Raw genomic sequence first — 12,062 nt, forward strand, 5'->3', positions numbered from 1 at the left:
CTGATGTAGGTGGGTGTGCAATCCTCCGACAGCCCGCAACACTCGCACCTCACGCTCTCAGCCGCTGCACCTTCATGATCGCCAATTACTTCTACTGTACTATTCGTGCTCTTATTCCGGCTATGCTCGTCGTCGGGTGAGACCTGTTGTTGAAGTGACTCTTGATTTTTTATCATTAAATCAAAAAGATATATAATTAATTTATGTGCAGACCTGACCGCAGTGAAGAAAAAAATTATATATAGATGCTTGAAGATTGATGACAATATCCAATGCCTACTAGAGAGAATGAGTTAGCCATTGTTAATTAGTGACACAATCATATCGTCAAGATTATTTATAGAGGATCGACAGGAAGTGTTCACCCTCCGGATCACAATGAAATGATAAGGCACATAAACTCTTAGGACATAGCCGAATTAGTTATCACATGATAAATTTATAAAATTAAGTAAAGATCGAATCCCAGCAAAAAGTGAGGAATTGGAATTACTCTCCCATATGATAAATAAATTTCGATCTCTCTCAATCAGAGCCGATTTAAGATATAAACCATTAAGGTATATGCCTAGGACTTATACAGTTCTCACCCTTTTTCCACGTCTCTAATTAGCGACGGGATATTACTTCCGTCTCTAATTAGAAATGAAATTTAAATGTCCGTCTCTAATTAGAGACGGATATATATATATATATATATATATATATATATATATAGATTATAAACACCCAAAATAGAAACGGGATTATAATTCCTTCTATGATACTGTATTTTTTTAGTGATGTTTTTCTACAAAATCTTGGAAAATAGTATAATTGTGGTAATTTCTATCGGACAGCGGAAGCTTTTAGCCCAGCAGATAAGACAGGAGAACTTGGACAAAGGAATGGTCTATCCACCATTATAATTGTCGGTCGTAGTGTTTTCTGTTGTTTGATGTGTGTGTTGCTACCTTTGTGTGTCAAATGAGATGCACAACATGTTACTAAGTTGTTTTTAATGAAAATATTTATGGTTTTTTTTTTCTGATCCACTATTTAGTTAAAGCGTTGAATTCATTCTTGAACATCAAACATGTTTCATGCTTACAGATAAAATCATAATGTAATTAGATCAGAAGAGATGCATGCACGTGCACTAGAAAAATCATACCTCTGACGGAGGAAGCAAAGGTCCATGCTAGCGAACTCGTCGTCGAGAGACGAGTGAGCGTCCACTCCGACTGGAAAGGGAAAGAAAAATACGAAAAAAAAGTTGGGAGGGAGCGATGATGGTACGTCTTCCCTGATGAATCGATCTAGCCTGAGGATGTCCTTGTCTAGTTCATTATATTTATATTTTAATATTTAATATTTGTTTGGCATTCAAAATAACAGCGGGGATAGCTCAGTTGGGAGAGCGTCAGACTGAAGATCTGAAGGTCGCGTGTTCGATCCACGCTCACCGCAATTTTTTCCCATTTACTTTACCAAATTTAAGCAAATACTCACCGGCCTTTTACCTAGGATTCAATTTACCCGCTTAAATTATCAAACCTTAAATTCCTTCTAACGCATTTACCCATTAAATTTACAAAATATAAGTCCACCCGAATGCAGCTTACCCCTTAAGTTTACAAATTTTAAATCCATAACCTAACATTCTTAATCAACTTTTGTATTTGTTCAAGATTATGTGATATTATATAAATGAAATTTAAATTTAGCTAATTTATAAAAAACATATTTAAGTTTATTTTTATTTTTTATTTTTGAATTTCATTCATTTAAAAGTTATTAAACTCTAAATTGGAGCTTATTTGATACTTAATCTCATGAGATTAACAGTATAAGCTTATTTATTTATTTGTTTTATTTATAAATTTAATAGGAGCTATATGATTAACATGATTTATTAGTTGAATATTATTTATAAATATTATTTAAAAATAATTTTAAAATTTTTTATTTATGAGTATTAATAAATTAAACATATGTATTCTAATTTATTCATTAAATTGATCTAATATAGGTTGAATGAATATAAATAAATGTTACTAAGATAAATACTAGCTCACAAATATTCTTATCGTATTGGTATCATCCCTTTTTCTCTTCGTTATCAAAAGAAATCAATTTGTACTTAAGTTACAAAATTAAAATTTATTTCCTTTCACTTTACAATTCATTTTTTTTTTTGACATTTTACATCTTTTTTCCTTTAAATTTAAAATCTCATATATATATATATATATATATATATTTTAAATTTAAAAAAAAATATAAAAAAAAAAATGAATTGTAAAGTGAAAGGAAATAAATTTTAATTTTGTAACTTTATATATATATATATTTATTTATTTATTTATTTTGACTTCAACAAACTTATTTTAAACTTTTATATATATATATATATATATATATATATATATATATATATATATATATATATATATATATATTTTTTTTTTTTTTTTTTTTTTTTGACTTCAACAAACTTATTTTGTACTCCATATTTCACCCTCAAAAAACTTTTTATTATGACCGCAATCACCTTTTTCCAGTTTAAATCCTTTAATTTTTAAATTTATTACTACATTTTTATTTTTCCTTTTCGTTAGATTATCTTAATTATCAGCAAACTGTTTTAACGGATGAGTTTCTACTTTCTAGGGATAAAATATGAATCCTGATTTATCTTTTTATATTGTCAAAATAAAGACATCTAACATACTTAAACAAAAACACAAATAAAAACACATATTAATTTGAACTAGACGAAAAGACATATTATAATAAACATCAACCTCACTTGAAAAATCAATTAAAATATTTTGAAATTAATATACTATCAAGATTTATGTAACATGAGAACATCGATCCATCCCTTAATTGTGCATGAAAGACTTCTTTACTTAAATTTTATCCAATTTTTAGGATGTTAATTCCCGAGTTTTGCTAGTTGAGTGCTCCCAACCAATAAATTCTATGTAGAAATGGCATGCACAATCAATTTCCTCGTCGTCGGGTGAGACCGGCCCGTTGTTGAAGTGACTGTTGATTCTTGATCATTAAAACAAAAAGATATATCATTAATTTATATGCAGACTCCAGTGAAGAAAACAATTATATATAGATGATTGAAGATCGACGACAATAGCCAATGCCTACTAGAGAGAATGAGGTAGCCATTATTAAGGATCGAGAAGTGTTCACCATCCGGATCACGGTGTAATGGCAAAGCGAAGCCTCCAGCGCATCAGATTTATAAAATTGCGGAAGGATCGAATCCCTGTAGATATTGAAGAATTACTCTTCATATCTCATATCATGATTAATTTTAATTTTTTTTATTTACACCCTCCTAATATATGAGGATAATTGTGGGAGCAAGATAATGGGTTTCACCTATTTTTAAGAATGACAATGCGCTTAAGCAATTTGCCAAACATTTACAGTTCGAATATCAGCTAGAGTATACTAACATGTTTCTAAAATGAGATAAAAAATCTGAGATGTTCAGCCTCTCGCATTTCTGAATTTGTCTAGTGCCCGATCTATGACGCCGGACTGACCACCTACCGGACTGATTGGACCGCAGACTCGAATACCTGAAAAAAATACCTATCATTTTATTCTTATTATTTCTTTATAAGATCCCACGAAGAGTAACTGCTTGTCAGAGTAGTTGTATTCATTCTTAATATCAAACCCTTCTCAAGAACAAACCAAAGAAGCAGCCAGTTTTATTCTCCAGTGTTTGGCCTTTATTACAGAAATATGGTTCATTCAACAACCACACACCACATGGAAGCAAGAAGCAAGGCCACAAAGAAACTCACTTTTAGTGCAGAGTAAATAGAAACGAAAAAGGCATTGAAATCTTGCCTTGCGGCTCCCTTAAAGTTCATCAGTCAGATTCTAGACAAATCGAAAGTATAACCATAATCACTTTTCCTTGTTTCTGCAGCTCAATGGATCCTTCGTTTCGAGGAGAAACCCATCTTCAACAGATTATGAGTTTGCAACCTTCATCTTCTTACTTTTAGATGATGCAATCTTCATCTCTACTTCCTTTGGAACCATATCTTCAGGGATTTTGGGCGATGTGAAACTGAAATCTGCAAGTGACATTATATCTTTGTATTCTGGAAAGGCTTCGAGGAATCTCTCGGCTTCTACATTGCTCCGGATTTTCTTTCCATTTGGCATTTGATAGTACACATCCATTTTGGAGAAATCTGATCTCATATTCAGTAGTCTTTTTGTGCCAGGTGGAGTCTTTGGTATATTTGGTTTGTCAAGAGTCCAAACTCGAGAATTGTCGTATTCTATATCACTTGGTTTATCACATGAGAGATTGGGTTTTTTGTGGCAGAACCAAGGCTCTTCGATAAAGTTTTGCCTGATAATCTCATACTCTTCTTCTGATGGGATTAACCTCCACTTGAGACATTCACCGCACTGAACAGCATATGCACTTACCGTGTGTTTGGATTTCTGCTAATTAAAGGGATAAGACAGTTAGATATCAAAAAATTTTACTGTATAGCATAACACTTCCAATAATAATAATTAAAAAATTTAGAAAGGGGGCTACAGTTGGAGAGGTGGCCAAATGAATCATTTGATTGCTCTGAATCAATAATTCAGGCTTACATTATTTCCTCGCAAAGTATGCTGTGTTCCCATCCAGCATGGAGCAAGATTTAATTTTCCATTTTGTCTTCACCCAAAACGTAAGAGCAAAACCAAGTACCAGATGGCCATTCTTAAATGAAAATCCATTATCATCCAAATTACAATGTCATCTTAGCTAAGCATGTTCAAATTCTACATTGACAAGGGGTTCCTGAAAACATTATATAAAGTTGAATAAGAGTCATGTAGCCAACCCTAATAGTTGGAAATCAGGATTGTTATTTTGGCACGCTTGTTACTGCCTATGTAAATGTGTAATATGCCTTTATGTGTGGATAGGTATGTGCCCGTGTGTGTGGCAAGAGATTGACAATCAATGAACTTCATAAGGTTTACCCCAAGAATAAAAGTTGATCAAGATCAAAACACCAGTTTAAAAATATGAAGCATTTAGTAAACAATAACTCCAAAAGATCTGATATGCTAATACAAAGAGATAGTGTTAGTATTCTGCCTGACTTCCTTTCCGTATATTATATTACTACGCCACTTTAAATTCTTGCACAATTATGTATTTCATTTGTACATTTCTATAATTATGCTACCACCTGTCTATCATAGGGACTAAACCCTATGTCTTTAATATATTATCACCAAAATAAAAATAGTATTATTTTTGTATCTTGATCTAGTTGGTCCTCCACCAGTGGTGCTACCAAAATTACTTCTGAACTTTCTAATCACTCAATTTTCCAATCCCTCTAATCATAGAGTTTAACATAATAATTGGAGTAGCTCTTGGAATACCCAACTAAGATAATAATCAAACATTGGAACAAGTTTATGGAGAATATGTTACATGCAAAAGATGCAAGCATGCTTATTTTGGTACTAGAAAATTTCAGTATGCCTATTTTGATACTTGAGAATTTTTATTATAGTGATATAGGTACTTAGGTTGCATCAGGGTTGCCTTAGCACAACTTTTGTTTGGTCATTTACTCTTTAAATTTGTCTAAAGCCTATAAAAAAATCTCTTTATCCACAAGTACATCACAAAAGGAAATAACACAGCAAAATGTGACGTTGTATGGAAAAGCAATAATGAAGCGCATAAGCTAGGCTTTTAACGAGATAGGGTCAAGACTCAGTGTTTTAGTAGCTGATATAGAAGAAGAAAAAAAATGCAAAACACAAGAAATTGTTCAAGCTCGAACAAAAATCAAACTGAATTATTCAAGACATAAAAGAATGGTAATTCCCCCATCAAAGATACTAACTACGAACAATTCTTGACTCTCACTTCTGACTGAAGTCCACAGCATTGGAAAATAAACGTATTCCTCGATATCAATGTCAAATAAAGAGAAACCCTCAACAAAAGAACATAAAAATTTCTTCCCATGCCGCATGGCCAAGCCAAACAATCACCAGTAAAAGTAGAAGGGAAGAGCGAAGGAGACCCACCTCCATGGAAGCTTTCCCTCAGCCGCGTCGGAACGCCGTCGAGTCGAGAATTGCGCCGTCGGAGTAAATAGGGTTCCGAGCTGATCGATGCCCCCGTGTTTCGTAAAGAAACGACGTGAGTGGCAAACTCGGACCGATTCGGACTCGTCCGAGTTGGTAGTTGTTTACCCGCAGGTGTTCTATTAAATTAAATATGATAAATTATTACATTTATTGTGAATTTAACACGTCTATAATAAATTTGTGAATTTTAAAAATATATAGTTTAAATAAGTAAAATATTTTCTGTTAATAATAATTTAATTTATATTTAAAATTCTGTATACAAATTCTGAAGTGTTTTTTATTTAGTAATAAATCAGTTATCCATTCCAATATTCCATGTAATTGATTTTAATATAAATTATAATAATTATACATATAATTAAAATATAATCATTATTAATATAAAATGATGACTAAATGCGGTTGATAACTTTTATTTACGTGAACTTAACATAAAAATAAAATAAAATAATTTTAATAAAAAATAATCAAAACGTTAATTAACTTAACAAAATAACAATAGTAAATTGCTTTTCCCATCCTCTGACACCCATCCCCCTCTCTCTCCCTTATTAAATGACTTTTTTGCCCCTTCCTTTAAAATTACAAGTTATTTTATTTTTTTCCAATTTTATTTACTTTCTTTAGTTTACCGTTTATTTTTTTCAATTTTATTTTTAAAAATAAATTTGTTTATTATTTTTCCATAATTTTTTTTATTTTTTATCCATATTTTACTTTCAATTTTTTATAAATAATAACTCCTAAAATTTATTATTAAAAAAAAACAAAGATTATAAAATATCGAATCCTCTATCTCAATATCACCTGTCCCCGTGTCCCACTCATTGTCCCAGTCCATCGTCGATTGCACCGCCGACGGCCTTCGGTCGCCACCCCGATTAAAACTATATCCTAGGGGGAAGGTGAATACGGTCGCCATCGACGCGATCAATCCCGAAATTCGGCCGGATTTGAGTAAACTTTCCTTTGTCGGCGATATGAGTCCCTGCTTAAATTCAACAGAATTTCGACGTCGATCGCCCTGATAACGACCCCCGGGGGTTCGCCTTCCCCTAGGGTATAGTTCTGATCCGGACGACGACTAGAGGCCGCCGGTAGTGGGCTTGAGGCGACGAGTATGATAGAAGGACAGAGAAAATTGGGGACAAAAAATTCAATCTCATATTACGAATATAAAAAAAGTATGACTTTTTTGTCGAGAAAATACTTAAAAAAATGGTATAAAGGTAAATAATATGATGGGACTGGGAAGGGAGTGTGTGCGAAAATTTACTATTAAAAAATAAATAAAAGATTATAAATATATAATAAAAAAATTTAAAAAACTGATTAAAACTATTAAAAAAACTGATTAAAAAAATAAAAAAAATAAAATAAAATAAAACGGGGAGGTGGAGAAAGCACTGCCACTCAATAAATAATAAAAAAAATTATTAAAAAATAAAACTGATAAAAACTAAAATTAGTTAAAAAAATAAAACTTAAAAAAATTAAATAAAAGAAACGTGAATGAGTAGAATAAGGAAAAAAGATAGAATGGTAAATATCATTGAATTTTATGGTGGGTCAGGAGAAGGGAGGGTGTTAGCGGGGTGGGAAAAGCAGCTCTCATAATAATATCGTTCATTTTTGTTTGCTATAAAGTCAAAAAAAAAAATGTAATTCATAATATAAATTTAAGAAGCGCATCTTATGTGATAATCACATGTTAAAATTTATAATACTTTCAAAAAAAAATCAATGAAAATATACAATTATTTTTTTTATATAAAAGAAAACCTTTTAATTCTCATGCAATTTTGCCTAAGCATTACACTCGATATTAAATTATGATAATAAGATGAAAAAGTTAATGGTTTGACCTAGAAGTTTTTTTTCTATTTCATAAATATCCTGTTAAGATGATTTAATTACCTTGATTGAAAATATTAGGAAGAAAATTAAAATTATGCCCATTTAAAAAATTCTAAAAGACATTGTAACTAATAAGTATCTCAATTAGAAGATGAAGGAACATAATAAATACTTATATTAATAAAAAAACAAACTCAAAAAGTGTTGCTTACCCTAAAATTGGAAGTTAGTCTAATTTTCATAATTGTGATTTAAATACATTTTTTTCATTTCATCTTGTAACTTTATTATTTAAACTATGCATTTTTATTTTAATTTGCTTATTCTTAAAATTATGTTTTTTTTAAAATTAACAAAGTTTGGTTTTTAAAATATTTTATTTCCAACATGTTTTATGTTAGATATTTTTTTAATTACAAATTACTATATGTTGAGATGGATTTAACTTCCATATTAGCCAACAAGATTTAATGCAATATGTGTTAGAATTTTTCGGGCCACGAAAACCGCTTTTCGCGTCGCGGAAACCCCGAAACACCCTAGCCAAGGATCTCGTGCAAAGAAAAATCCGATTCGAAAAATTCCACGTATTTATATCATGCTTAATACCCGAATATGTTAGATCTACTCCTAGATCTATAGTTTAAAGAAAAACTACCTTTGATGCGTGCCCTTCGCTTATCCCGCTCGACTAAGGTTGAAGTTGGATCTAGAGGGCACAAAGTAGAGCCCCTCTATATGTGTCCACACAAACAATTAGGTGGAGAAGATGACCGAAACAAGGTGTGCTAGCACCTATGTGATTTTCGGCCAAGAAGAGGAGGAAGAGAGGGAGAAGTTGCCGAGAGCACCAAGGAAGAAGAAGAATCAAAAAATTGAATTCAAAAATTCAATCAATCCACCATATCATGTGGTCGGCCACATAAATGTCATTAAGTGGGCAATTAATGCTCTTAATTGCCCCCTTAATGTGGCCGGCCACTCATGGGTAACCTCCCATGAGGTGGCAAGCATGAGGTGGCATGGTGATGTGTAGCATCCCCATTGGTTCTCCCATGCCACCTCATCAAATGTGGTGGCATCCAAGTCAAGTCAATATTGACTTTCAACCTTCCTAATTTGGCCAAAGTCAAACATGACCAAATTAACTCCCTTAATTGATTTATCCAACATTTGGATCATACTTGAGTCTAACTCATAGTCAAGTCAAACTTGTGGATTTAGGTCAAGTCAAACTTGCCTTTTATAGACTTTCCATATTTAGCCAAGTCAAACTTGACTTCATCTTTCCTCTTGGTTCATCATATGAACTAGTCTCCATCTATTGCTCTATGTGTGACCCTATAGGTTCTTGTCAACGTTGGCAATGTCCCTAAATCCAATTAGGGACATAAGCAATGAGAGGTATCTAGCAACACATCATTGCTACCCAAGTTACAAGAATGTTGAGATCCAACATCACCAATATGACTAATAATTGTGACTCTCACAATATGTGACATTGTCCTTCTATCCTTGATATCTAGATTGATCTTATATGAGGCATAGACCGTGTCATCCTCCAATCAATCTAAGTGTCTTGAACTCAAGTAGACTCACTATAATCAAATAAGCACAATATCACATATTACCTTATTTGGGCATGGCCATGCACTTAGTGATCTCACTCTATCAAGACTATGATATCACTCCTGTAATATAGGAGGGATAGATCCCATCTACATCACTCACATCCCTCCGCATAATTTGTTACATACCCAGTAATCGCCTTTATAGTCCACCCAGTTACGGGTGACGTTTGACGAAACCAAAGTACATAACTCCTTATGTAGGGAACCATGGTGACTTCAGGTCTAAGGACTAAAGTCATACTAATAGTCACTTGAGAAAGTATATGACACTCATATAACGATCCATGATACTTTCTCATGGCGGGTCATTCAGTATACATTCTCCAATGTATACCCATGTGTCAACTTGATATCTCATATCCATGACTTGTGAGATCAAGTCATCATGTTGACCTACATGCTAGTCTCAATGCATTAACATTGTCCTTCTATGTTAATACTTGACTAGGAATAATTAAGTGTAGTGTTCTCTATATCATCTCACTATCGATTTAACTAATCGATTGATATAGATATGAACCTACTACCCTAGGACATTATTATACTTATTTATATAGCACAAATACACACAAGTATAATAATCACAATGCCTTTATTTATATATCAGAAATATATGTACAAGAATATGATACAAAGAGTCCAAAAAGTAACCATCACATGATTGGCTCTAGGGCTCTCACTAACAATATGTGCCCCCGAGACTATGGTGCATCAATAGAGTATTTAAGTTGTCATCCAGGTATTTATAATTCGAGCTCCAGTTATGACGAATTTGTAGAAATTTTTCCTTCAAATGGAACACGCAACTAAAGGATGTTGGGCTCCTGGGTTGCCCGTTGCGAGCGCTTCCTGATTTATCCAACTGAGACTAAAATCAATTTGCTCTTGGCTTCTTCCGGCTGCATTGCCCTTCGACTCCAGATTTTTCTCTTGTTATTTTCCATCTATGGATTTTCAAGTTGCTGGCTTTTATAATGTTTTTGATACATGTATCTTCGTTCCATAGACTTGCTATGCTTTAACTGATGCATTGTATTGTTGGGTTTTTCAACCTTTCTGAAATTTGGAATGATCCAATATCTTATTAGTTGTAGGTTTATGTACATTTTACTTTATTATTTTGTTCATGATGTAGAGTTTTTGATATTGTTTTATACGTTCTATTTTTTTTTGTGTGTGTTTTCTCACTCAGATGGAATATATATAATATTGTGATGAAAATATTATGATAATCATCGATGGAAAGAAATGGTAGGGAAGTGTCTGTTCACCTACCAAGTCAGCATCAAGTGATGATTTTGAGATGTTTTGCACTTACTATTGAATCCAAACCCAGACTGCCTCTGTGTTTTGTGCCATTGCCTGAAATTTATTATTGTTGTGCATTGACAAGTGTATTCACCATGCTCATAGGCGTATGATCCCTGAGTCGCTAGAGCACTGTGGTCACGTCCACCATGGATGTTCAGTGCATTAACCAACTCTGATGTTCTACGCTGCAATATCACCCATATAAGGCCTAATGTGTTCTCAATACTTTGCGAGATGTTCAAGTGTGGAGTTATAAGATTATAAATAAAGTCTCGCTTTGAAAAGATATAGGAAACATTTTTAATTTATAAGAGAATGATATTTTTATTGGTCTGAGACATTTTGGATAGAGCTCAAAAATAAAATTATGAGAATTTAGATAAAAAATGGATAATATCATACAATTATAGAGATATTTAATTTTCTTCGGCCACAATTAGTATCAGAGTCTAGACTATCAAAAAGTTTAACCGGCAATTGTGCACAAGAGGTATGGTCTAATCTAACCATGTTAGTAGAATATTGACCTCAAAGAAATAAAGTAGGAACTCTTGTGCCCGGATCAAAAGGACTAGACACAAGGTGAAGAAACCCTAGTTGCGGCTAGGCAAGGAAGACTTAGTAAGTCAGTTGGATTAAGGGGCAGGAAGACCTGGTGGGTTGAGGATTGGATATCAAACAAATAGATTTTCCCTTGAGAGAGGGTCCTATATATAGTCCTTCGTTTGAGAGAAAATTGTTGGAGTTATAAGATTACAAACAAAGTCTCATATTAAAAATATATAAAAAAGATTCTGAGTTTATAAGAGAAAGATATCTATATTAATACGAGATCCTTTTAATATAGTTAAAAATAAAATTATGAGAGTTTAGATTTAATATTATATAATTATAGAGTCCCGTGCTGACATTATGAGTTAAGGCAGGGTGAAAGACAATAAGAATTCTAAAGTAGAGGATAAAGTTGCCAAGTTCTTTTGTCTTCTCGCTCACAATGCTAGAAACTGACAACTATTTTTTTCTCCTATTGAGGAGGTTGATCTGTGAGCACTTCCATGAAGTTTTACGGGTCATTAGTAGTCTTAAAAAGATTTATTGAAGCGGCCTAAT

General features: G+C 32.7%; 1 protein-coding gene and 1 non-coding gene across 2 annotated transcripts; one reads left to right on the forward strand and one right to left on the reverse strand.

Moving 5' to 3' along the window:
- Positions 1-1,376: 1,376 nt before the first annotated feature.
- Positions 1,377-1,449, forward strand: TRNAF-GAA. The gene has a single exon. It is a non-coding gene; the product is annotated as a tRNA-Phe (tRNA).
- A 2,244-nt stretch (positions 1,450-3,693) lies between these two features.
- Positions 3,694-6,256, reverse strand: LOC122009975 (methyl-CpG-binding domain-containing protein 4-like). Its single transcript, XM_042566301.1, has 2 exons — positions 6,088-6,256; positions 3,694-4,479 (listed from the first exon to the last, which is right to left on the reverse strand). The coding sequence occupies exons 1-2, from the start codon at positions 6,091-6,093 to the stop codon at positions 3,994-3,996; spliced, it is 492 nt and encodes a 163-aa protein (XP_042422235.1). The 5' UTR covers positions 6,094-6,256; the 3' UTR covers positions 3,694-3,993.
- Between the last annotated feature and the right edge of the window lie 5,806 nt (positions 6,257-12,062).

The sequence above is a fragment of the Zingiber officinale genome, chromosome 8A (assembly GCF_018446385.1).
Source record: "Zingiber officinale cultivar Zhangliang chromosome 8A, Zo_v1.1, whole genome shotgun sequence".
Classification (NCBI taxonomy): domain Eukaryota; kingdom Viridiplantae; phylum Streptophyta; class Magnoliopsida; order Zingiberales; family Zingiberaceae; genus Zingiber; species Zingiber officinale.